At 45.3% G+C, this 27,815-nt stretch overlaps 1 protein-coding gene across 2 annotated transcripts in view; it reads left to right on the top strand.

The window, feature by feature from the left end:
• The window catches only part of ERMP1 (endoplasmic reticulum metallopeptidase 1), a 361,972-nt gene that overhangs the window by 60,653 nt on the left and 273,504 nt on the right, over positions 1-27,815 (top strand). For both annotated transcript variants that reach the window (XR_014970592.1, XM_085634130.1), the window contains exon 2: positions 78-379. Coding sequence is in view for 1 of the 2 variants with exons in the window: in XM_085634130.1 (XP_085490256.1) it covers positions 78-379 (302 nt within the window). In the remaining variant the exon portion in view is untranslated. The remainder of the gene's footprint in view (positions 1-77; positions 380-27,815) is intronic.

Raw genomic sequence — 27,815 nt, 5'->3', positions numbered from 1 at the left:
CTGCAGTTTGTTTCCTCCGAATACTGTCGCTTTTATCCTGCAGTGCGTTTATAACCCATTCATTTGTGTGCTTGCAGGGACTACCTTGAGCACATCACTGGATTTGGTCCCAGGCCCGTTGGAAGCCCCGCCAACGAGATATTAACAGTCAACTACCTCTTGGGGCAGATCAAGTTGATCGAGCGGAACTGCAGCGATGCGCACAAGATCACAGTGGATGTGCAGAGGCCGACCGGCTCCTTCAGCCTGGACTTCCTGGGAGGCTTTACAAGTTACTATGACAACATAACCAACATTGCTGTTAAACTGGAGCCAGGACATGGGGCTGAGCATGCAGTGCTCGCCAATTGCCATTTTGACTCTGTAGCAAACACTCCAGGTAAGAATATGTCCTTTCTGTGCGGCGGTGGCACGGAAGAGCTCAAATCACCATGGTGCAGGCAAGATCTGTGCTTTGCTGGTGACGAGATTTTATTCTGCGAAACTCACACAGCACACCATACCTGGTATTATGAGGACCAGCCATTGACCGTAATGAAGTGTGTATTTACTATTCTAACTCAAAGCGCGCTTTGATAGTAGGGTAGGTTATAAAGCAGACTGAGGCACATTTAAGTGCACTTTTAGTTTTTTTGATGAGCTCGAAAGTACCTAAACTCACTACTACCTAAACACACTATGGGGACCGGCCCTCCTGACGCACCGGTCCTCACAAAGATAGTATTTGTCGGGTTCTGAGAAAGTTTACCCACTCTGAGGACCGAGCTGATCCCCACAGCTTTTTTTAAATTTTTTTTTTTACATCCATTTATTTTCTTTCCTTCTCTTGCCCCCTCCCTCAACTCCTCCACAGTATCAATGAACGTTAGCAAAGGTGCATGTGTGTTTTGTTACTCTGGGGCTGAAAGGGAGTCCTGGTACTTGTTTGCCTATGTGGGCGAGTGCGTTGCCTATTTGTTCAGGGAAAGTCATTCTTATTGTTTGCAGTGTTAAGAAACTGCGATAATCACAGCTGATGGCTGTTAGTGATACACAGGAGCTGAAGGACATGGCTGATTATGTATCATAGGGACATGTTGATTACAAGTGGCTGCAATCAAGCCGATCCCCTGGACTTCTTTTCCAGTCCGAGCCCTTGTGAGAGTGACTACGCATTCCCATTTTTCTGTCTCGAGTTTTGAGGAGTGTCTGGTTAGCAGTGACTTTACACTTATTTGTACATGGGGCTTTTATTTTCCCCATTAAAGTCTGATCTTACCAGCCTCATGTAATGCAAACAAATAACTAAAAGTACATAATTAAGGGGTTTGGGGGGGGTCAGCCCTCTTCATCCATTGGTCTGTTTAACTGTCATTCACATTTTGCTTCCATGTACCACAGCACGCGTCAGACCATTAGCTCTTTTGTGCTATGGTTATTAACTCTGACCACATGTGCTCCTAAAAAGAAGTGCCCTACAGTGCCAGGGCTAGTGGGTCAATACTTAACTTTGCCAACACTACCTTCTTTCCATTCTTTAACCTTTTAGCCATTAATGTGTGTTTAAAATATGCCTTTCGGATACGTTAATTCACGTTCCGGGGTACCTCTTCTAAGAACACCTGCCCACTAAGAAGGACCGGTATGGTGATACTAACATTTCTGTGCAGTGTTTTAAATATTTTTTTTATTTATCCTTTTTCACAAAATGTAGGGGAGGTTTTCCCAGACAGTGCAAGTGTATTGCTGACATTCCTGAAGATGGAAACAGGAGATCTACATACTGAAGTGAAGGAAGAGAAGTAAAGGCTCCTTCAGAAATTCAGTTAGGCCTTTTTGCTGAGCAAGGAGCTCCAGATTAGAGTTCTTGAACTGCCATTTGGTGGATTATTTTAAACAGTAGGACTGTGATTGTTGTGCAAGGTAAAGAGGGTCGTTGGGTGAGCCGAGTCTTTACCTTATTATACTTTAAGTTGAATGCTAGCCCGGTGCAGAATCCTCACACCTCGTTGCCTCTGTTGTTGGTGCTGCAAGCTGGAGACCGCCTGCTGCGCGAAGCATCACTCTATACAAAGGCTGTATCTGGGTCTGGAAAGGACACTTGAAAGCAGAGGCACCCTAAACCTGGTATATATTTGAAGAAAGCAGATACATATTTCCTGTCTGATTTTGCTGTATAAAAGCGGGACCCAACTTGTCTCCGTTGCAAGGAATGAAGAACGCCAGAGAATACGCAGAGTGCTGCTGCCTGTCCGACAGTCCGCTTTCAAAGTTGAGGGGACATCTGAGTCCTGCCTCCTTGCTGGATAAACTGTATTAATCCAGATATAATTGCTGCCCTTACTGTGCCCAGCTTCGGTGGGGAGGGCACAAGAGCTTGAGACTCTCTCAAAGCTGGGTGTACACTGCTTTAGGAGTATGTCTAACCCTGCAAAAAAAATAACCCCCTCCCCCCCCTGTTAAATGGTTGCCCGGATCGATCCTGTTATTGGATGTTTGCACAACAAACACTGCTAACCCAACGTGTATTTGAAAGAAACAATACATTGAGTGAGTTCAACAGTGAGTGCGAACTTAATGCTGATTTGTATAAGGAAAATAAGCTTTACAGTTTTTTATTTATTTTTAAAACCGTCTTCCTCTTGTAAAGAGGAGGCTAGGGGGCAGCTGACAAAGAACAGTGCCCCCAATAGCACGGTGGGGATGCTAGTGCTATGCTTAGTCTACCTTTTTGGCTACAGACTCTGCTGGTTTATGCAGACAATGAAGTCCCATGGATGGAAACACAGAGAGAACCCACACTTCTAATGCCCTCCACAGCACCCAATGTACACTTTAATATTCAGAAGATTATATCTGCATACATAATGTGCGTAACAAATTACATCTCTACCAATGTCTCGGAAGGGCAGACATTTGATAAACCAAAATAATCTGAACACACGAGCTACACAGACATCTTTTACGCGCTCCATTACAACTATGTAAAGTGTTAATTTTTTAAGATTGTCTAAGGTATGCTCCATTAACCAGTAATTAGCCAACAACACTGTAGATCATCAATACTGCATGTTCTCTATTTGCAGATTATGCCAGACAGTGCATTTGATTATGTTTACAAAACTACAGAAGTAAATCCATGCCTTAACAAAAAACCAACAAAAAAAACCAGAGCACGGTGTCCCTGAAGCGGGCGCCATGCTAATTAAAAAAGTAAAAAAATAAATAAATATGAAACTAAGCGGGGTGCCCCTGAAGCGGGCGCCGCGTTCAACATACAATTTAGAGCGCATAGCGCTGTATAAGAAAATCTGCCGCCTATGTCCCCATCACCGTCAATAAACAAAATAGTGCTCACCCACTTATAAAGCAGACAATGTAACAAGCAAAGTTTTTTTTTTTTTTTTTACCGAGTTTTATATAGCGCAAACTTGACCTGGAGGTATCGGAGCGCTTTACATAGCACCAGTTGCGTTACATGAGGACACATTCATTTTTGCTAGGCACAGGGAGATTAAGTGATTTGCCCAGAATCACAGGATGTTCAGCGTCCTTGCCGAAACTCGAACCCGGTTCCACAGATTCGAGGTCGACCGCCCTAGCCGTTAGGCCAACTCCTCTAAAAGGTCCAGTCGTTCTGGGCGGTAACCAATGCAGACAAGGCGGTACCATGGAGGGACTAACTAGCCTATTTACAAATCAGAAGCCAGCATTTACGAAGGACAATGACACAAGCCAATGACAACTATGGGCGGAGAGTGAGCGGGGCTTCCAGTGCTTACCCTAATACAGCATGCCTCGCAGGGCGAGCAGCGCATGCGCGCTGACGCTAGGCTCAACCTTAAAAGGGCCTCCTTTACAAACCATATAATTCCTAATACTCGAATAGTCACAGGCTAGAGTCTCTTCCATGAGAGACTCCATGGAAATCGAGGGCCTCTGCTCTGTTCACCTAGCTAAATCAAATAGAATATATATTCAAGCTAAGTCCAAAGTTATTAGGAAAGCACAGGGGTTGTAAACTTTTTCAAGAGTTTTTCCAAGTGGTTTAACAGTGTTCCAACTGCTCACCTTTTCTTCACCTTCACTTTTTGGCTAAAAAGAAACCTGCTTTCACTTGATCACCCTAATCCAGTTTGATTGATTAAAAACATTGCCACCCATATTGGGCATATTTTGTTCCTGTTGGTAGGTACTTCCTTTGCCCACAGTAACTTCCTTGATCTCTCCTTGGGTTTTAGAAAACGCCATCAGAAGACTGCTTTGTTTCCCCTCTACTACTGACTTGTTAGTTAGGCGCTCACTCTTTGGAATCTAGATGGAGGTGCGATAAAGCTGTTCTCTTGGAGGTTTCCTGCACATTCTCTTTACTTTTAAAGTTGGGCTTCAATCTTCAGCACATCGGATTTCTGGCACATTTAATCTGAACATATGACCCATTTCTGTGTTGTTCACTAAACTTGTTGCCGTTTCTCTTCTAAATTTTCTTTAGGTTCTACTTGATTTACAGGCCGCCTGTTGTGGGACTACTATCCTTTTTGGCAAACAAACAGTGTATTTTTGGGTCCAGAGTGATAAGGAGCAGGGCCCTACTGCACCTGTGATTTTCAAAATTCACCATTTATATCTCATTTCTCCCATACTCTGTCAGGCTGTGCCCTCTTTCAGCAGGCCTACCTTGGACTTTGGTGATGCAACTCCTTCGTTTAGGCCAACTTGTGTTTATGCATGATTTTAATTGCTCGATTTTGTGCTCCTTTTCCCGCATCCCACATATATTTCACAATTCTATGTATAATCCCATTTACTTTCGTTTCTATTATTACATCTCCACCTCTCATTCCAGCGCCCTACTCCCTGCCCCTGAGCTATGCATTTTTATACATTCTATAAGCAACTAATATAAACTTGGCACAATATGCCTTGAAGGAAAAAAAACCTGTTAGGCGATGGAATCTGTGTATGTATGTGTGTATATAGAGATATAGATAAAAAGAGAAAATAAAAATTGTAGTGTTCTATAGCATCCTAAACAAAAAGCAAACTTTTTTTTAAAGATCTGGATCAGACTATTATGCTCCTGTCCTGACAGCAGCAAGCTAGAACTGAACGTAGTTCTCTTATGTGGTCTGAGCCTTCCTCGGCAGTCACTGTTTGGCCGAGCTCTGTAATGAATGGTCTTCCAAACTCAACAGCTTCTTTGACATCCCAACTGCGGAACCTGCTCAGGCGCCACAAAAGGTTAATTCGTGCCTCCGGCACATTCTCCCTGAGAGCCGGAAGAAAAAAAAACAATAACAGAAACTCAGTCCTCGGCTGGGCAAGTTTTACTACAAACCTCACCAAGCATGGAGTGTGCACCTTTCCGTGTCTTGTCATCAATGTTTAACAGAAGCGACGTCCAAGAAATCTGCATGCCAGCTGCCACTGTGCTCCCACAGGCACTTTTTGCCATTCAGAGAAAAATTGGGATAATACATGCCTCTGCTTCCTTTACTGAACTTAACCTTTTTTGTTTTCTTAGTATTCCCCTAAAATTTTGAGTTTTAAATATAATCCTGCCAGACTAGTGTGACCAGAATGTCAACTACCATAATATCCTGAAGGTAAAAACATATAGCTAAGCGTAGCTTTTCTATATTTCACTCAGACTTGTGAATAATACATTTATTCTTTATACTGCTGTATACTTATCTTCATGATATGATGGTAGTAGATATTCCTGACACTATATTCAGGTAGGGTTATCATTAAACCTTGTTTTTGTGTGTCACCGATGGAGAAGCATTATCGCTGAAGAGGCCCTGGAGAGGACACATATATAGTACAGTGTATTCAGTTTATGCCAGTGGGGCACTTCATGGATCAGATCTATGGTCCCACTCATATGGCTTGGGTAGAAAAGTACATCCGTGTAAATGCCTGGATTAAGGACAGATTAGATGGAGAACCAATCATCGTACTTAATACATACTCTGTAATATAGCACTCATACACAAAACTTGGGCCTTCCTGCCACTAGAGCTCCAAACCTCTCTAAATTGTGGAGGTGATTTTAACTGCGTGGAAGATGCAGGACATAGCAGATCATTCTCCCTGCTCCCTGGGTCTGCACGTGCTAGGACCTTCATGGACTTCAGAACTTGGCTACTGGTCTGGAGGCATAGAAACATCTGACACAATGCAAATCTCATGGGTAGGGAGTGCGTGGTCTACTCACCCATTGAGACACACACTTTGCACCCATTTAAGAAGAATTTATCACAGCTGTTTATATGGTAGGGCAGGCTCTGTCTATTGAATACCTTTATGGGACACGGTCAGAGCATTCCCCACTCCTGTACAGATTATGCCGGGCAGACCCTGGACATGTATTTATTGTTGAAGATTGCAACCATGCACCCTTACTGATCTATCATTAAGGCCCACAATCGGAGACACAATAGAGACTTAGGTTAACCTAATCACAGACACGGAAGAGGAAGTCGCAACAGTATGGGAGGCCTTCAATGTTTGATATGGGAAACGGGCAAAATGACAAGTATTAGTCAGACTAGTCTTCCACAGGAAATTATTCGTCATAAAAGACACCACAAGTTGCCGGGAACGCCAGATGGACATTGGGGAACCGCACGCAGAGCAAATGTCTGCTTACAAGGAAAACATGTAGCGATGTTGGAAAGGTTGTGCTGCTTGAACAACAGCAACTATACAGAAAAGTCCATACAAAAGGAGAAACAATGGGTAGACTACCGGCGAAGGTAATCCGAGATGAGAGGCGGATCCCTGATAACTCCCCTGCATGATTGTAAAGGCGACATTCAACATACACAAAAGACCATTAGCAAATACATTTAGAGACGGTTATACACAGTTGTATGGACTGTTGAGATACCGTTGCAACAGAAATTGGGGACATTTCTGGATGTGGCCTGTTCCCTTTTCCTCTCACCAGAAAATTGGGTGCTTTTAGGCAACCCCAGACAGCCAGAGAACTCAAATCTGATATGCTCTTAATTCAATGTGGGGAAACCCCTGTTAGAAATTGATTCCTCACTGAATTTCATGTAAAATATGAGAAGCTCCTTACCCCATGGTTGCTGGAACTCTGCAACGTATGAAACCAACTGGTAGCCCTACTCAAGACCTCCCTGGAAGCACAGATAGTAGCTTACGATGGGCCACCTTATCTCAGATGCGTGTTTGGTCCACAGAGGTACTTGACAAGGGTGTACTTCATTACCATTAATATTCACAATTGCAGTGGAACATTTAGCCCCCAAAATCCAGGGTCACCGTTTAGCCCCCAAATGGTGACCCATATATGCAGAACACATTCTTTGGTACAACTCGGCTCTCAGAATAGAGATGTATGGGATAATTCAGATCTTTGATGAATTGATCTGGTCTTTGGGACATTGCATGAACTAATCTAAGGCCTGTCTTTTCCCTTTAGTAAACATGACAAACCATTATGTGATAGGATGCAATACATGGGAAATCAAAGGGACACTAGACACCTTCAAATAACTAGACATTCGAATATACAAGGACCTTTAAACATTTGACTGCTTTTACACCTGAGCTCTTGAAACTCTTTGCAGGACTTTTTGGCGCAGACTGCTGGTAGCTGTTATAGGCTGTATGGCCCGAATCAAGCCTTCTGTATTACTTTGCCAGCACATTGCTGCTACTCCCAGGAACTTGTTCAGAGACATGAAAACATTACTCTTTGACATAATTTGAGGTTTGGGGAGGAACTGGGTTGTCTTGGGCAAACTCACTCTCCCATTGACTGAGGGTAGATTGAGAGTACCACATTTGGAATATTACCTGGCAGCACAACTCCAATGGGAAGCGATGTAGTTGGTCAAACCTAAACTACTGGAGATCAGATTTACTGTGATAGTTTTAGGCCACACTAGGTAAAGCGATCTGGGCAAACTCCAGTGCATGGTAAAATTACCCAGACCATGAGATGATGCGAGGAAGGCAGTGAAGTCATTTACATGGGCAGTTGAGGGTATAGTACTACTTGCCCTATATTTAGCAGGGAGACTTGAGTCCTTTAATGAATGTAGAAGAGACCATGGCCTACCAAGAGGGCATTTTATAGCATATAGCAGACTAATGCATATGGTGCATAGGACACAGGGGATGGAAGAGGAGGAACCCTGCCAGTAGACAAAGCATTACAGTTAATCCATACAATAGGTTAGGAATGCAAGACTGTGTCTCTATTCTACAAAGCACTTAGAAAATGGAAAGCAATTAACATGGAAGAGATTAAATTAAAACGGAGGAAAACCTTAGCAGAAAATTCACGGAAAAATAATGGGGCAGGATACAGAGACCTTACTGAAACCAGTCATATCTAACACCGGCAAGACTTTGCCAGATTACTCATAACGTCTCCAGTTCCTACCCCAGATGTTCCACAGAAGCCACTACTTTTTTAGGGTTCAGTCTGTGTGAGCCAGTGCGCTAGCGCATGTTCTCTCACTTGCGAGACATTGTTTACAAAAAGGGCTTGGAGCCTACCCACTTCTCACTATACATTGGCTTCAGCATCACTTTTTCTTTGCTGCCTCCTTAACTGGACAGTGCTGGCCAGACGTCACTTCCTGTTTCCTTTTTTGGCGCATGAACCAAGCACAGATTGATTCTTATTATCTAGTATCTCTGCTGCTCGCTCTGGGATTCAGGTACTTTTTCAACTTTTTGGACCAGGTTGCTTCTTTCCCCTTCCACCCACCACTTCTTTGCGTTGATGTCCCCCTGTCGTCTTTCTGCTGCTCGTGCTGTAATTGAGGCACTTTTAAAAATTTATTTTTGTTTTCTGGCGTGGCACTGATGCTTCATCCTTCCTCTTGCTCCATGCTGCTTCCTTCCTCCCTCCCAAATCTGCTCCCTAGCCCCCAAACAACACAACCGACGCTGTACAACATTGGTAAAAACTCATTGGCAAAGGCAAGACCTATTGGCTTTGCCAGTGCTTGTTACATTTGTTATCGCTCTCTCCCACCCTGATGGACTATTGAAAAGCAGTAATTACGACATTGACAGAAGTGACAGGCAGTCTGAACTTACTTGGATTAGTGACATGGCTGCTAAGCAACATGTTGAGACCCCAAACGGTGAAGGTGGAATTCAAGTTTATTGGGTTAGAGCTCTTACTGGCAAAACACCAGACAATGGAAATCTCATAAATCCAGTTGAGAAGCAGAGATGAAGTGTGTTGAAGCCGAAATCACTGCAAATAGACCAATATCCTGAAAAACCATGGCAACAGTCACACCACAAGCGCAGGACCCATCCCGTTACATTTCCCAAGGAATGATGACTGCCCCCTAAACAGGGGTAGATGGAATTCCTCCCTCTCCCTATTCTGATGGCACCAGTCAATGCCTCACGACACCTATAAAACCTTACATGTAATTTAAGAGGCAAGTGTACCCTCTAAGGGCACGTAACTTGGTATGGAAGAGTAATTACCACAGGGCAAGGTGCAGAATGGACTACATATGAGATTATGTCGACGTGAGGTAAAGCCTGTGTGAAATAGATCATACGGAACTGGACATATAAAGTTGGGACCCAAGGCATGAAAAACAGGTAACCATTCATATGTTGAGTTACTTGTATATATCCATATGACATTACACCACTGCAAAATGACCAGCAATGATTACCATGAAGTTATGTACTAAAATGTGCTGTATTTTTATTTCTCTTTTAAAACAATAAAAACTAATTTAAAAACACTTGATGTCGTGACATACTAGAGTTTTCCTTTTGTATACAGAATGTAGAGTCTTATTGAGACATGACTGAAAATATTACCCTTGTTTACAGGATATCGGCTACTGCCAGCACAATCTTAATATTAAAGGTGTATCTCCTAACCAGTCAGCTTCCCTTAAATATCTTCCAGCCTAGCATCAACTAGTAAAACCTTTAGACGCCATTACTCTGCTCCCCCTTCTTAAATGGCTGCCAAATATGTCTGAATCTATTCTTGCTCACTTGATATAAGACTCAACAGAATCATCCAGCTCGAGGGAGGAGATTGGGTTATGTGGTTTTCCCTTTAAAAATCAGATGGAGATTCACTGACTGAGGCCAGATGCATTTAGTTCTGTAGACCTATTTCCTCAGCCTCATTTTATTTAAAAAGGCTGGAAAAGGGGCTGGCTGAGTATTGATCTTGGCTCTCCTCAAGATCATAAACTATACACCGGAGAAAAGGCTTGAGTGAAATATCCAGGGCATGTACATAACACATTTTTACACTTCATCGAGCCAAAAACATTGCTCAAACCGAAAACAATTGAAAAACCATCCTCCCATCTAACAGAGCGAAAGATTTGAAGTGGTAGTACTCCCGACTTGTTCCCTGTATACTCCTCTGCTCTTGACAACCTGTGAAAATCGAGAACCTCCATTAGTGCTGAAAAGGTATGCCAACCTCACCCATCCGTGCATCCAAGAATACCATGACTTAACTCTTGAATATACCTGGAATCCATGTTTCTGCTGAGTAAGGTTTTTCAGCCTGTCTCGAAATGTCCTGCATTCCCCACTTAAGCCTGGAGCCCTGCAAACCAACAGGCACAGGGGACTGTCTTAAATACTCCCACAAGTGTAAACGTGGTCTTTCAAAACCAAATTCACTCAAACTTGATAGCTTCTCTTCCACTCTATCCTACAGTAAAATCCCTTGACCCCACCATGTACCCCATCCTAACTCCCATATCATGCATGAGTAGGCCAAATCTGAACTCCCGTTAAAAAGACACACTCATATGCACGGCTTCAAATTACGCACTTCAGTCTCCCCGCCAAAATCTGTAACTCGTGCTAAAGATCTCGAATTGTGATCATGTTTCTCTCGGAATTCATCATTCAATGTATTTTTTCATGGGGTTCAGTTATTTTGCTCCTTGTCGCCATGTAACTGCAAACATTGAGTTGTATATAAGCACACTATTTAGTTCATTTCATGAGCGCCATATAAGACTGTTAAAATAAATAAGGGGGAGAGGAAGACTGGCAGTCTAGCCAACAGCCATGGAGATCTGGTAATAAGATTTTGAAAGTTCATAAAACGTTCCAGGAAAAACTGGAAACCATGCTTGGAACTTTCTGTAGATGCAGGATTAGAATGCGGATTGTTTACTTTTAATGCAGATCATGGGTAGTAAGGGTCGGGGGGGGGGGGATGCAAATCACTTCTGTAAAGGGATGTATTTGCAATGCCCTCAGACCTTCTTTAACATTCCAAGCTAGCTAATAATCTCTGCAGTATGCCAAGACTACGTGGTGTGAGTTCCAGTCTGCCACTAAAATCCATTTAGGCCTATTTAGTACGAACACTGATTGACTAGTTCTGTTCGTGCTTATTTTATTCATGCTGGATTTTATACGGTGCAGAACATGTCACTGTTTAAGCACTTTACGCGTTGCTTACAAGAATACTGAACATGGATTATGCAAGAATACTGAAAATAGGTTTTACAAGTATGAATCGTGTGCTGCACATTATCATTTAAAGATCTGAAATCCTCCCTAGGGGGGCAGAAGGGATCTTATCCAAAATACCATACAAATGTGTCCTTGTCTAATGTACCTGGTGCTCATGTAAAGCGCTCCAGTACCTTCGGGCCGAGTTTGCACTGTATAAAACTGCAAAAAATATATAAATACTGTGGGAGCTTATGGCATGGCAGTCAGTGCTGACTGATGCTGGGGCTGGTTTAAAAGGAACCTCCAGTGATTGCATCGGAAGCTTAAGCCCTCACCCCTCCACCCACCCATCTGCAACATATTTACATACAAATATACTCTATATTTATACATTGATGTCATATTTGGAAAAACCAGCCAACACCGCCACCTGATGCTGCGTGGACTCAACTCGCAGCTGGGTCTGCTCCTTGAGTTTGTGTCTCCAATCGATCCGTCTTAGCGTGAACTTCCATTTTTGGAACACAACTTTAGTTGTCAGGGGAAGTGGAGCATGCCCCCCCCTGCACAATAAATGTTAAATCGGGGTGTCCTGCAGTGCCCACTTTTCGGAGCCATAGCCTAGATTGCCCTGCGTATCACACTGCCATTCTTTAATAATCACCAGGTGAGAGGCCCTGTTGTAGGACTCTATATCAGCCGCAGCAATTCCCCCTCCGTATCTGGACTTAAAACATTTGGTAGGAGCTATGTGGGGGGGGGAAACCCATTAGTTCTAATAGAAACTACGAAGCACGGACTAGCACTTTCCAGAAAAAGGAGTCGGGCAAAGGGTAGGGGTAGTTTTGCAGTTGGTAGAGAAAATGGGAGGGAAACCATTTTAAATAATAGAAGTGTTAATGGATGAGCAGACCATACTTCAATGTCAGCCTCCAGCGTGACCAGTTGAAAATTCATTTCCCATGCTGTTGAAGCTTTGCATGCAATCTGTACTCTCAAATATCGTGGACACCCAGTCAAGATTATGGGGCTGGGTGAGAGCAGGAAAGACCGAGGATTTGGTCCGATTAAAGGAGAGGCCTGATGTCTCGCCAAAAATCTGAAGGATTTGAAGCACCCTGGGACCGGAGGTCTTCGGGTCAAGTCAAGAAAATCAATGCATCATCAGCATATGACTGGATTCTGTCCAAGATCCATGAACCACCCCCACTGCCCCCCTCCCCTCATTCAAACCCTCTCGCCTGCGCATCAGTACGAATCCTTTCAGGCATGGGTTCTGTGGCATAAGCGAGTAACAGAGGGGACAGCAGCCATCCATGACTCGTGCCTCACCTCATGTTAAATGTTATAGAGAACAGTGGTCCGTATTCAGGAGGAATACAGTGTGCTAGATAACCATACACTTAGAATAGAATGTATGTCTTTTGTCCAGCCGGACAAGAATTTATTTTCATAGTATTTTTCAAAAGTAGTATCAAATAAAACATTCAAATGAGAAGTGGGCACAGCCGTGACCAACAGAACACAAGACAGAACAATGAACACAGAATTGGCCAAAAGGCAAGCCAAAATGGGTCTGTACAGTTGTTCTCAGTATAGACAGACACAAATTAATCATTTAACACCGTTGCACAATGTGTTATAGCTTGAGTCTAGTGCATAGGGTGTTTGGGTGTCTACGACGTTTCGATGCCACATTAAATATAGGGCATCATCTTCAGGACAAACAAATAATGCACTGCTGTCTTGATATTATATCACAACTTTTTACAATTCTTTACATACAAAAAAGGAACAAGGGGAGAAAAAGGGGGATAAAAAATGGAAAGGAAGAATTTTAACCACATTTGACACAATACTAGGCATGTTTTCAGCATAACGTTTGTGACTTAGGTGCTTGGAGTTGCGTGAACAATGTGGATTGAATTTCATGCAGAGGTGGTGACATTTCTCTAGTCTATGCTGAGTGAGGATTGAAATTCGTGTGGCAGTGACGACGTTAAAAAGGAGTTGGTTGAATTGATGCTGATTTATGGTGCCTAGTACAGCTTCGTCATGAAATGGTGGATTATTGCAGTGTTTCAACGGAGAAGAGACAAGTGAGTATGATAAAAACCAGTCTGCATATTAAAGGACGACGAACCGGCGCAGTGCCTGATCATGAGCAAGGTGTTTCCAGTGATTCAGGAGGAACAAAAAAACGGCGCGGTGCGAAGGTGAATGAAATATTTTCATGGGTGAACCCAGAAGGCAGTGGCGACTTTACCTAAGGTGGCAGAGAGTCAACGGTTCATTATAGGCGCAGGAGCGCTCAACATCTGGGCTTTGGGGGTTGCTGACACCAGCGGGATCTAAGTGAACAAAAGGCAGAGTTGGAGGTGTCTAAGTTTAAGAAGGGGTGGAGTTGACACGGAAATTGAGTGTAAAACAGAATAATTTAATTACCAATTCTGTTTGCTTTATGGCAGAAAGTCCTGTTGGGTGCTGTCTGCCAGCTGTTGGAGAATGCACGATCGCATTACCTGGAAGCAGAGAGGGGTAAGAATGGGTTAGGCGTGAACCTGCCATGTTAAAGAGGTGGTGTCCAAGGGATCTAGCCGTGCTACTTACTTCAGTGAGCGTGGGCAGTATCGCCGCATCTGCTTCGGAGTTTCAATGGAGACTGCCGGTTTGCCGAGGCAGAGCTAGTTATGGCATACTATCGGCAGAAAGTGAGGAAGGACTGGTTAAAGCACACTATCGGCCGAAAGCGAAGAAGGACTAAAATGATGGAAAAGAGGCGGCCATTTTAAGGTGGTGTGGGAAGGACTGGTTAAGGCACACAATCGGCAGAAAGTGAAGAAGGACTAAAATGATGAAAAGGAGGCGGCCATTTTAAGGTGGTGTGGGTTGCCCAGGAAAGGTGCAGAGTAAGTGACTCATAGTGTGATTACACGAGCACGTGCATACAGAGTGGCAGTGTTTGTAACTTGAATACACGTTGAAAGAGACATCTTTTTAGAAAAACGGGGACATCTTTATAAAAGGGAGGTCCAGTCTTCAAGGCGATTGAGGCCACTGTGGATGCTATTGGTTCTCAGAATCCAATGGAGCTCTTCCTTGTTGAGTATTTGAGAAATGTCTGCCCCTCTTGGGGGTGGTTTGATCACTGTGATAATTGTCCATTTGAGATCATTCTCCGTATGTCCATTGTCCGTAAAGTGCTCCACTAGGGGTGCATTAGCCGTTTTACACCGGATTCTACTGCGATGCTGTCCGATCCTGAGCTTGATTTTCTGGCTTGTCTGGCCCACGTAGATCATTTTGCAGGGACAGAAAATTGCATACACAACATTTGTTGAATTACAGTTAGAAAAATATTTTCTCTCATATTTGATTGCTCCGTGCTCAAAGGTTTTGCCTTCAACAGTGTAATCACAACATATGCAGCTCCCACATTTCACATGACCTGTAAGAGTCGGTAACCCCCATGCATCGTTGATAGTTGTTTTTTGGGGGGGTTTTGGCAGGACTGCCCGGACTAGATGATCTTTAATGTTTTTTGCCCGTTTAAAGGCGAACAGTGGACGTTCAAGGTTTAGTTGGCCGGCATTTAACACGGGCCAATGCTTGACTATACTCTTTTTGATTGCATGTGATGCTGGTGGAGAAGTGTGGCTCAATGATTAGAGCGGCAGACCCTGATGCAGAGGTCTAGCCCGGGACCAGGGTTCAATTCCCCGCATCGGCGGGTCTTGGGCTCAAAAATTCCATGGACCTGATAATTCTCGCCTCGGTGCCATTCTAATCATGGAGTCCCACTCTGCAACTCTGGGCAATAGCTTGATTAATCTCCACAACGGCCCCCACAACGCTAAGGATGCCTGGCCTTCACCTTGGGGGTGCCCAGGAGTGGACGCCTCACAGGGAAAAGCCAGGATGGGTTCCACAGCGGTATTCGTACAAGCGCCTTGAGACCCTTGCGGGTGAGTAGTGCGCTATACAAGTATCAAATTTACATGCTGGTGAAAAAGTGGTGACACAAATTAAGCGTTCCTGCATTTTCTTAGGTTTAGGTTCTAGGAGGGTTTCCCTAGGGCAATACCAGGCGCGTTTGAGGGAATGGCGCACTAATTTCCGTGGATAACCTCTGGCTCTAAGCTTATGGCTTAGTGTCTTGGCCTCACTGAAATAGTCTTCCTTAAAATAGCAATTCCGCCTTAAGCGCAGGAACTGGGAAAAAGGGAGTGAATCTTTGAGTGCACGAGGGTGATGGCTGCTGTAGTTCAATAAGGTGTTCCGCTCAGTGGGTTTGCGATGGAGACTCGTGGTCAAGCGGCCCTCTGTGTTTTTTATCACTAAGTCCAAGAAGGGAAGTGATTCTTTACTAGTACTGAGTGTGTAGTTCAGGCCTCCGCTGTTATTATTTAGCCAATGATGGGATTGTGTAAGGCTCTCTAGGGAGTCACTCCACAGTAAAAAAATGTCGTCTATGTACCGTTTCCACAAGGTGATTCCTGTGTGGAAGGGGTTAAACGTGTCTAGGATACATGATGTCTCAAGGTGGTCCATATTGAGTATGGCCAGGTTAGGGGCGAAAATGGCTCCCATAGATGTGCCACGTACTTGGCCGTAGAACTGTCCTTCAAAGACAAAGTTTTTGGTTAAGCAAATCTCGAGCAGCTGAAGAATAAACACTGTAGGAACATTGTGTGGGCGTGGACGTGTTTCTAGCACTTTTTCAATGACATGAAGGGACTCCTACTGGGGAATATTAGTATACAACGATTCCACATCCAGCGTACACATGGTGCTGGATGTGGGGTCAAATGGTAGCTCCTCAATGAGATTAATCATGTCCATACTGTCTTTTATGTAACAGATAGTACCCGGGACAAACTGTTTAATGAAGTAATCTATATAATGTCCAAGGGGTTCCAAAATGGAACCACAGCCCGAGACGATGGGACGGCCGGGTGGGGACTCTGCGTTCTTATGAATCTTAGGAAGACAATAGATCACTGGTATGCGTGGGGACTTTGTGTTGAGGAATTCGTGTTCCTTTTTTGATAGAAAGCCTGTTTCTAAGGCTTCTGAGGTGACTTGAGAGATTAATTTCTGGATCTCATTGGTAGGGTTGCGAGGTAATTTACAATAGTGTTCAGTATGATTGAGTTGCCGCAAGATTTCTTTTTTGTAAGAGTCTATTTCTTGAATGACAATCCCTCCACCTTTGTCTGCCGGTTTTATCACGAGGGACTGGTTATTTTTTAGAGTGGATAAGGCATTTTTTTCTTGAATGGTAATGTTGTAAGGTACAAAAGATCGTTTAGTTTCAAGGTCTGCAAGGTCTTTCAGAACAAGTTTTTCGAATGTAGGGATCTCCGGGGTATCATACTTGCGGTAGGGGAAAATTTAGATGGTGGTTTAAAGGGGGTGTTACAGTGTTTTGGTTGAGATGGGTTTAAAATAAAGAAGCTATGTAGGCGAACTTTTCTAAAAAACCTTAGAAGTTCAGTTTGTGCGTCCACAAAGTTAGGGCGTATGGTTGGCACGAATGATAAGCCTTTATTGAGCAGTGAAACTTCATCAGACGACAAAGTGTGTTGTGTTAGATTAAAGATGGGTAGAAGACCTTTTTCCTTGTTTAATGTCAGATCATTTTCAATAGGGTCGGGTTCTGCTACCAACGGTAATGTTGGCGGCGGGTGAACCGTTCGCCTGGGGGGTTGGGCCATCGCTGTGGTGGTTTGCCTTTGCCTGCCCCTTGAGGCTCTTGCTGGCCACGTCCTCTCCCTAAAAAATTCCTGTGTGATGGACATGGGCTTTCTTGTTGATCAGAGTTGTCTGAGGAATCAGCAGAACTGTCGGTGAATCCTACGATGTTTTGTCTTTTATTATATCTACCCCAGGGCTTCTGGCTTTGTGGACCACTGTAGGGCCGGTTGGTATAATAGTCCTTGGAGTGGTACGGATATGCCCTCTCCTGAGAAAAGGCTTTTATATCTTTCTTAACTTTGGTGGTTTTTTTGTTTAGTTCAATTTTGTTGAAATCCTCGATGGTTTTTTGTATTTGTTCTAAAAGTTTCTTTGCCTCTGTGGGAGTACCTTTGTCTTTGATTTTGTTTTTCTAATTCAGCGATTTCTGTGTTTAGTTTTTTAAGTTCTTCACTGGCAATGTCTATCCCCAGCACCATCCAGTGCCGGGAGCATGTGGTGCTGATATAACTAAAGCCGTTCAGATATTTGGGGTTGGTTGTAAAAACACCAGGGACGTTGCGGACCTGGAGTCCAACTGGGATTATGTTTGCTTTTAAGTAATCTGTCAATAGTTTGATCATCAGTATCATACGTACTTCTTTTTTCTTTAATTTTTCTAAGTCATCTCCTAAAGAGGAACTTGGTTCTGTGGAAGTCTCAGCGGAATCAGACAACAGCGAAGGACCTCCTATAATTTTGTTAATGTATTCTAGAGTGTAAAGAGGTGGGTGGTCTGACATGCCTAGTTTGGAGAGCGTGTAAAGGAATAGAAAGAGAGGGGTTGCACAGTGTGGACCCACTTGAAACAAGGGGGTAAGGATTTTTCACCTCATGTTAAAGGCACTGTGGGCCCCACCAGGACATGGGCGAACAAGTCTGTGTATAGAAGCTGCACATAAGTAAAAAACTTAGGGCCAACGTTAAGTCACCGAAGGGCAGCAAAAGGTACATCCAGCCCGCTAAATCAAATGCCTTTTCCGTATCCACCAGTAGTATCGCTGCTCTACCATCCAATCTGTCAATTAAAGACAGTGCATTGTACAGTCTCCTAATGTTATGCCTGTGGCGTGTCAGGGCAGAAAGCCAGCCTGGTCGGGGTGAATCAGTGAGAGGACACCCTAAGTATGCAATCCGCCAGGGCCTTAGCTATGATTTTACTCCGGTGTTTAAAAGAGAAATAGTGCTGCAAGAGGATCACCATTATGAAAACTTCCCAAACTTAGAAAATAACACTATCTCTGCCCTGCATAAATCAGGAGCCAACCACCCGATCTCGACTGCCTCTTTCAGGACCGCCTCAAGGGGGTCACTGAGTTTGGACAAAAACAATTTAAAGAATTGTCCCAGGAAATCACTGCCAATCAGCGGTTTCCCGGTGCGCAGGGGACTCAAGCTAATCTTAACCCAGCAGATGTAAGGTCCTCATCCAACATATTGGTCACCGTAGTAGTAGGCAAATTGCTGTGCTGTGGTTCCATCTCCGATAACTTTCGAGTCCCTTGAATCCAAAAGGTACATGATTGAGTAATGATGTTTCAGGTTCGTGCAGAAATTATGCAATTTCTTGACTTTATCTCCCCATTAGTAAAGATAGGATTGGGAAGCAAGCAATATGGTTTTAGCCTCATCCAACAGCATGTGCTGCAACTGAGATTGGGCATGAAGTATTTCCCTACACAGCCCTGGTTCAGGGTTGTGAGCATACCAGGATTCCAAAGTGTGAATCTGCATTTCTAAGGCTCGGAGGGGTTACCATTTTCTGTGTTTTTTTCCCCCGTTGAGTAACTTATAATTTCCCCCCCGGAGAGCTAGTTTAAGGGCCTTCTACAAGAAGCCAGGGAATCCAACGGGCTACTGATTCCGAGTCAGATAGGTGTCTATTGTTTCCCCCAAATGAGGGGTGAGTGCAGTGTCAGCTGTTGGAGTCTTCATCTCTACCTACAGAATTGGCACTTAGAGGGCAGCAGCTAGAGACCAAATTGAATTAGCCTCCGTGGGCTTTTTAAGGAACATGTATTTTTTAGAAAGTTACCTTTTCCCTGCATATCTATTAAAAATCTGACTTCACCAGTGAATTGGGCTTTGACTAACTATTATAAAGAGTCAACTAATGAAATCTCTCGAGTGTTTTCTAGCATTATGACATTTTAATATTGCATCCAATTTTTTCTCTATGCTACAGCCAGCCTTGATTTAGTGGAAATAGCGTTTAGATGCTAGGCCCTCTAAGAACATGTTTAACATGGTTTCTACCTATACCTCTTTTAAATACCATGCCTTATGGGCTATAAGGCCTACTTAAGGATGTCTTATTCATATTTAAAAGGAAGGATAAGGCCTGTCAATTTTTTGTTTTTTTTAAAACTGATTTTATTCGTCAAATTACACAATTAGAACAGAACTCTGTACCCCAGAGACTTCCACAGAATCAATAAACCCCATTTTGACTTTGACATTTTTTGTTTTGCATGTGAAATCAGGAAAAACGAAAAGCAATGCAAAGAAAATATAAAAAAAACTAACTATAACCCCACCCCCATCGCACTGTCTTCACTCCAGAGCTACCAAGTGAGCATAGGCCTTAATTATACATGTATAATGTGCCATCATCCAGGAATCAGCTTAACTGCCGCACACGCATGAAAGGACATGAAGTGAACGGATGGAAAATTAGACCAGGTTTAGGTGACGGGCCGTTGGGGTAGGCTCTTTCTCCAGGCCACGGTAGTCTGCCCAGCGCTTCCAAATTTTAAATTGTTTACCGTGGGTACCCCCTTGCCACAAAGCTAGAAGCCTCCAAGCCCATTCAAAAGCCCAGGCCGTTCTTCCATGCAGAGACGGAGGGTGCCATCGTCGCCTTCCAGGGCCTGGCAATATCTCTCTTAGCTAGAGTAAATCCCAAAAGCATAAGATGACGTTTGTAAATATTGCCCCCAATTCCATCCATTATATGTAGGAGCACCAACTTTGGAGAGCAGGGGAGGTCCCAGCCTTAAACTTTGGAAAGGCAGGCCATTACCCCCCTTTCAGAATCGCGCAAATGCAGAACACTGCCATACAGTATATAGCAAGGTGCCCTCCTCATGCTCACATCGAAGGCACACCGGAGAAGCCACCAGACCCGCCCTTCACAGCCTAACCCTGGTATAGTACACCTGATGAAGGTATTTGAACTGGATGAGCCGTAGGCTCATCGCAGTAGCTGCCCCACGTGGGGAGGCCAGGGCCTCTGTCCAGTCTTCCTCCTCCAACGGGCCCACATCTCCCTCCCATGTCTCTCTAAGATGCTGCAACGAAGGGGAGCTATGTGTGACTAGGGACTGCTAGAGTTTGGAGATCTTGTGAACCCTGGAGATCCCCCATTAAACACCTTTGCCTCCACCGGACTAAACTCTGGCAGCGTCTCCAACCCCTCCAAGCTAGGGGAAATGGCATGTCAGAACTGTAAATATAAAAAAAAAAAAAACAGGGTTTTTGGCATTAGGAAATCTTTTTGTATTTCTTGGAAGGATTTCAAGAATGGCCCCCGCATAACATCTCCCAATATAGATATCCCGATAGTGTCCCAATCACGAAATCCAGGCAGGGCCGCCAGCTGCGGCAGGCGCCCATTATGCCACAAAGGGGTCTCCCGAGTCAGCCTATTCCACCAACCCATCTTCTGTAGCGCCTGCCTCCAGATCTGGAAGACCATCTTTGTGGCAGACGGCAGGGAGCGTCTCAACTGTGCCGAGTAGAGAATCGTGTGTAAGGTGTGGTCACCTATTCACCTCCGTTCGACAGCGTAGGCCGGATCTGTCCTATCACCATACCACCATTCGTTAAGGACTAGGAGATGCGAGGCCATGTAGTGCAACAGAATATCAGAGGTTGCCAACCCCCCACAGTACGTGGACTGAAGCAGGTCTGTAGGGCCACCCTAGCCACCCCCCACCCCACAGAAACTGACCCAGGGCCGCATTTATCTGACGTAACCATCTAGGAGAAATCGGAAATGGATGATTTTGCAACTGGTACAACAAGCGCAGGAGCGAAACCATTTTGAAAATGACCGACCATAGATAGATAGGGGCATGTGGGACCAGGTCCTAACATTCTCTCGACACGATCCCACACTGGTGCCAAGTTTCTATCCCAGGATGTGGTAGGCGAATCTGACAAGAACACGCCCAGATATTTCATCCCCCCATGCACCGCCGATGTCCAAGAACCGAGATCCCCCTCACCACCCAGGACCCAGAGGGTAGACTTCCGTAGGTTCATGTACAGGCCAGAAGTCTCCCCGAAAACCTGCAAGATGCGCAACAGCTGCGGGCCTGTCCTATCCAGACCAGTAAGGATGAACAGCACATCGTCGGCATAAAGGGCAATACGATCCAACAATCCATGCGCCCATTCAAGACCGGTCACTTGGGCGTCAATCCGCAGCCAGGGGTTCTATCGCTAATGTGAACAGATGAGGAGAGAGTGGACACCCCTGCCTGGTGCCTCGCCTAATGGAAAACTTAGATGAAACCGAACCCGCTACGCGCACAGACGCGGTTAGATCTGATACAGTAGGGTTAGATAGGACAAGAAACCAGGCCCTATATTCAGCCTGCGAAGGAGTGCAAACAAGTACACCCAGCTCAGAGTCAAATGCCCTTTCCATATCTGCCAGCAAAAGTGCCGCCTGCTCCCCCAGTCCCCCGGTGGTCGTAACAGCAACGTGCGCCCGGCGAATATTGTGACGGGTCGCCCGTTGGGGCATGAACTCTGCCTGATCGGGATGAACCAAGGAGGTAATATGCGGCCGGAGGCGGTTGGCCAATGCCTTGGGCCAAGACCTTGGCCTCAACGTTTAAGAGGGAGATAGGGCGGTAGGATGCATGGTGGTTGGGAGGCCTACTGGGCTTATAGAATACCACCACTTCCGCGTGTCTCCAGTCACTAGGTAAGCGACCCTGTTCCCTGGCCTCTTCCACCACCTTGCAGTAGTGGGGACCCAGCTGTGAGAAGAACCGTTAAAAAAAAAAAAAAATTTAGTTCGGAAAACCGATGGGTCCCGGGGTGCAGGTCCCCCAGGGCGGCTCTCAATTCATCCTCTGTGAGTGAGCGATCTAACTCCACACTCTCGACGTCTGAAAGGGCTTTGGGCGGAAGGTCATTCAAAAAGCGGCTGATCACCTCCACCGATAGGCATTCCTTGGAGGCGTAGAGATCCACGTAGAACGTGGCAAAGCTCTCGGCAATGGCCGAGGAGTCTGATATGGGCAACCCGTCCAATCACACAATGCCCGGGAGAACCTGGGGGCAGAGTGACCCCTGACGCAGTCTGTGCAGCAGCTTGCTAGATTTATCCCCCCCGATGGTAGAACCGGGTCGCCAACCATTCCTGGCAGGCCTCGTCCAGTAGAAGTTGCGAGTAACCCTGTTGCGCAAGCAGCAATTGGCGGCTGACCTGCCGTCCCCCCTCCACGCTACTGCGCGCCTCCAACCCAAGAATCTCCGCTTCCGCTCGTATGAGGCAGTCTCTGCGCTTTCTACGGGCCGCCACAGAAAAAGATGTCCACCCCACGAATTGTGGGCTTCATTGCCTCCCAAAGAGATTCAGCCCCCTTTACCGACCCGACATTAGACGACCAGTATTGATCAATGGCCTCCTTCTTATGTTCTCAGTATGCCTCCTGCTGGAGGTTCCAGGCCGGGAGGTGCCACCTAAAAGGCCCACATGCCATCCCCGCACGTATAGTGATGGCCAGTCGCGAATGGTCTGAGCCTACGAGGAAGAATATCAGCTGCCACCACCCTGCTGTCAACCGCCCTGGGAACAAAGATAGTCGATGTGGGAATATGAGTCGTGTACTGCCGAGAGGTAGGTGTATCCCTGAGTTGTGCCATGCAACCTACGCCAAGGGTCCACCCAATCAAGGCCCATCACAAGGGAATGGAGTTTGGTAGGGCGATGGGCCTCTGGTGGACCCCCGGGCCTCCATCGATCCCTGGCCGCATCCATTGCATCATTCCAGTCCTCACCCACAACTGCCAAGCCGTCTGGCAGATCCGCCACAAGTCTCTCCACCAACCCCCAGGACAGCGGCGGAGGGGCGTATACACTCCCCAGTACCACAGTTTTGTCTCCCACTGTACCCTGCAAGAACAGATAACTGCCCTGGGTGTCCCCCCCCTATGTCTTAACATGCATGTAAGAAACCCGCCGATGATTCAGGACTGCAACCCCCCCCCGAGACCCCCTCACAAAGCCGAGTGGAAAACACGTATATAGCCAAAGCGCTGAAAACACAGCACCTTTGTCCCCATGAGGTGCGTCTCCTGTAGCATTAAAATATCTGCGTGGGCGCGCTTTGCCTGTTTAAGGATAGCCCCACTCTTAATCTTGTCAAGCACCCCTCTGACATTCCAGCTGATTACCCTAAGGGACCCCGGGGGATATTGCGAATTACCTAACATATCCGCCATTGGAGGGCGCAACAGAGACTGAAGACCCAGACGACATCATACAAAAAAGCGAGCGGATTCCGAAGTAACATGAGACAGTGCAATCGAAGAACTGAAACTCCCCAGAACATCCCAAAAAGTTCCCCCCCCCATACCTCAATAACAGTGAAGTACCTGTCGCGGCAGGCAGAGCAGGCTGACCCCAACGGGAGGTCCCACCCCTCACCCGCCAAGGGGTCCCCAACTTACAACCCATTGTCTGCTGGCCCTCTCTCTGTCCGTTTAGGTCTCACAGAGATACCGGCCTTCTACAGTTCTTCTCTGGTCAAAGGAGCATAACAGCGATCCTGAGATCACAGTCCCATCTATCGGCTAGTCCGCTGACGTATGCTGTCGTGTGGCTGACCCAGCTCTAGAGGAGGCACCACAGGATCGAGACCGCCGTCTGGACTTGGAGCGTCTGGTGCCTCTCCCCTACGCCTCGGGCTGATTCCGGGCCGTCCCGCTCGAGGAAGAATCGGATTCCCTCCCGGGCGGCGTGTGGGTACGCAGCCGCACCGTCTCATCGGTCCACCGGAACACCTCCTCAGGGGAGTCAAAAAAGTGAGTACGGGATCGATATACTACCCGCAACCTGGCTGGGTAAAGCAAAGCATAGGGGAGTTTGAGTTCTCGGAGACGGGCTTTAGCCGCCTGAAAGGACTGCCTCCACTGCTGAACTAGTTTAGTGTAATCGGGAAAAATCAGAATGCGGGCATTGTCAAATAGTAGCGGCCCCTTGGCCCTAGCCTGCTTTAGGATAGTGTTCCGATCACGATAATTGAGTAGCTTTGCAATAATGGGACTCTGAATGCTCCCGGCGGAGGCTTCTGCATTAAGGCCCTGTGAGCACGCTCCACAACAAAACATTTGGACAAGGATTCCGGGGGAAGCCAGCACTCCAACCACTGAGCAAGGAACCGCTCCATGACTCCCCTGGTCACTGGCGAGCTTTGCCGAATGTGTAATGCTCATACTCCATGTTGGTGGCAGGGTCAAATTTCTTGCAGAATTTCTTTTACCTTTTGATACGTGTTGGCTTCTTCTTTAGGTATGGTTTTAGAACGCTTTGTTAACGCCATCCCATGCAATGTTTGAGGTCGCGAATAACTGTGGTATCCTCTGATTCATCCCAGGCTTCAATGAAGTTGTTGAATTTCTTGATCCCTCCATGCCCCATATTTGTGCTTGAACGTATGGAAGGGAGGCGGGGACTTCAGGAATGCAGCAGCGTCGTATGCGGGCCATCGATCAGTGGACTTTGTAGCACTTGGCAAACAGTGCACCTTGTGCTCACAGCGTTGATGAGGTGTGTAAACAGTCACTGTGTCTGCACGCGCACCAAAGACAGTTTTCAGTGGGTTGACAGTGCAAGGCCGGGATCAGCCAGGGATTATCTCTATTCAATATGGCCACCGGGCAGAAGCAGGTTCAAGGTATAGACCAAGTATTGGGCCTTCCCAATCTAAGATGGCTGCCAACAAATGATACCCTGGATGCCTTGTAGGCTTCCCCAATCCAAGATGGCCACCAGGAAGGGAAAGGGCCTGGGTACCTGTGAGGGCCTCCAACTTTAGATGGCCACCAGCAGGGGGACAAGGCCTGGTGTGCTGGAACAAACAATAAGGCTTCGCGATGTGCAGAAGGAGCCCCTAAAGTTGTGTGAGGCATAGCTAAGACTCCGGTTTCTGTAAGGGTGCCAGGCGGAAGGCTGCTGGTAGGTGTGGCCGCAGAGGCGCTGTGTGGGAGGTTGGCCGGCGTGCTGGTGCAATGCACGCGCTCACATTGATCTGCCAAGAATGCTCGCTGGTGAGCTGTCTGGGTGGTTTTAACTGCAGCGTGGGTGGGTGCTCTCTTCCTTGTCACCAGTTGTCCTGTCGGGAACACGGGAATAAGACCCGACATAGGGAGCTGGTTGAAACCTCGCTATTAAGCACGCATGAGGGGCAGCAACATGCTTGAACCTCCGTGGTGCAGCAACAAACTTTTTCTCCCTCCCCGGAGCTTTACTCCTTCAACCCCCCGCCTCCGGTCGGCTGTGCCATCACACCTTTGGTTTGGTTGGAGGCAATCGCTGTGTCCTTCAGAGCCCGAATCTACAGTTTCTCTTGCTGTCTTATTTTTTTTTACACATTTATGTTGTGGCTCCATGGCATTTTCCATTTACAGTCTTCTTTCTTCTTTCCTGTTTTCAGTAATGTCTTTAGAAAACCATGCTGCTAATTGCTTTGTTAATAATTTTTTCAAACGAAGGGGGGGATCATTCTAATGATGGTCCTGTTATGTTGTAGGTTAGTGTTAATTTGTTTACATGCATTTTGTCTGTGATTGACTGGAAGAGGAATTTGGCTGAAATGTTTTTGCTACAGCTTTTGCGTATGTATTTTTGGTGTGTCTGCAAATTATCAAAGGGTGTTTGAATTGCCCTTGTGTTGGTTGTTTTTGGTAAAGGAACATCTAGGTTGTCTGACCAGCCAACTATTATTGGATTCTTATTGTTCATTAAATCTTCTTTGGAGATATTTAGGTTTGAAGTTGAGCCTCTCTATTCGAATATAGTGGTAAGCTGTTGAAGTGTCTTTTCCATGAAAGTCACCAAAGCTTGTGCTAGTATATCATTACTGTATCCATGCCCCCAGGAAATGTTGAAATCGTATCTGATTTTGGTTGGAGTCCTTAAATTTTGTCAGTGAAGTATATGCCTATATTTCTTTAATGATCTTGTTTTTCTATTTCTATACATTTTATTGCAGACCAAAAGTCTTGTGGTCTTTGCTTGTATTTGCATTTCAAGGCTTTGGAAGCATTGGAAGTTGCACTTCTGTTTAATCTTGCATTTGGAGGTGTGCTGGTTTATTAGTGTCACTTTTCCTGTTCTATTTTCTCTGTCCTTCCAGAGGATAGAATATTCTTGCTGTAGATGTAGTGGTTGTTTAACTGTGTTTCAGTTAGGATTAGCACGTTTACTTCGAGACGTATCTGGGTGTCTCTTATTTCAAATCTGTTCACAACGGCTAATCTGAAATTGTGCAATATGCATTCAAGAGTGTAATATGTTGGATCTCTGGGTTGGGTGTTTTTTTGTATGCAGTAGACTTTATGAACTTTCCTTATCAGAAATACACTAGAAATCCAGATTTTGTAACGGACTTTCTCGGAATAGGACTTTTATTATTGGCATTACTGTCCGTTGGCTTCAGCACTTTATTGGGTCATTCAATGATAATCTAGGGGATAGACTCACTGTTTGTGTAAGTGAATACTTGGGTTATAGAGGTCATACTCGTTGATGAAGAGGGAATGGTGAAACATTATATTTGAGCATTTGAACTAAAAATGGATGTGTGCTGGATGTATGTTTGTCATTTTTGAGTGTTTGTGCAAAGGATTTTGGTGTAGATAATTTCAGTTTCCAATGTTAGAAAAGTGCATTGTTAAGAGTGATTTAAGTTGTTTGGCATAGCATCCCTTCATGCTAAAATATTTTTGGTCACGACAAAGATCGATATGAGATTTTCTAGTGTTGGTTTGAGAAAAGGACTGTTTTGGTGAGGCATTAGTCAATGAGTTCTGATGTATCCATTTTTCCCTTTGGTGTCCCAATCTTCAGTGACTAAAGGTTGTTTATTATTTGGTGACTGTATGACTGGTCAGTATCTTCTTTCTTTTTGCTATTGGTATGCTGTTGCTGAGTTGGAGACCTAGGAGTGTGAACATCTTATACGAAGCTGTTTGTAGTGCTTGACTCCTTCCATCTATTGTCGGTGCTATTTCTTTTTTTAGGTTCAACATTTGGCTGGTTTGTACTGCCTTGGTGATTACCCACGAGTCATAGTAAGGTATGGGAAATTGTGCAGGAATCTTAAGGGGTCCATTATCTCTAGGACTGAAGAGGAGCATGGAACGGTTTCCTTATTGAAATCCAGGCTCTTTTAAAGTTGGTTATTACACTCTGAGAGTTTGAGGCATTGTATTTTTTGCATGATGATTATAGAATCATTTAATGCAGTTTGAACATGTGTGTTTTTCTTTTTTTTTTTTTTTTACATCTGGACCTAGGTCTGTTTCTTAATGGTTTGAAAGAACATCTCAAATGTATGCTTGCTGTATTTAAAGAATTTACATTTGCTGTTTTTGGCTGTGCAGATTAGCCT

This window comes from Triturus cristatus, chromosome 2_1 (genome assembly GCF_964204655.1).
Source record: "Triturus cristatus chromosome 2_1, aTriCri1.1, whole genome shotgun sequence".
Lineage (NCBI taxonomy): Eukaryota > Metazoa > Chordata > Amphibia > Caudata > Salamandridae > Triturus > Triturus cristatus.
Note: the sequence above shows the minus strand (reverse complement) of the source record. Positions and strands in the feature narration are given on the sequence as shown.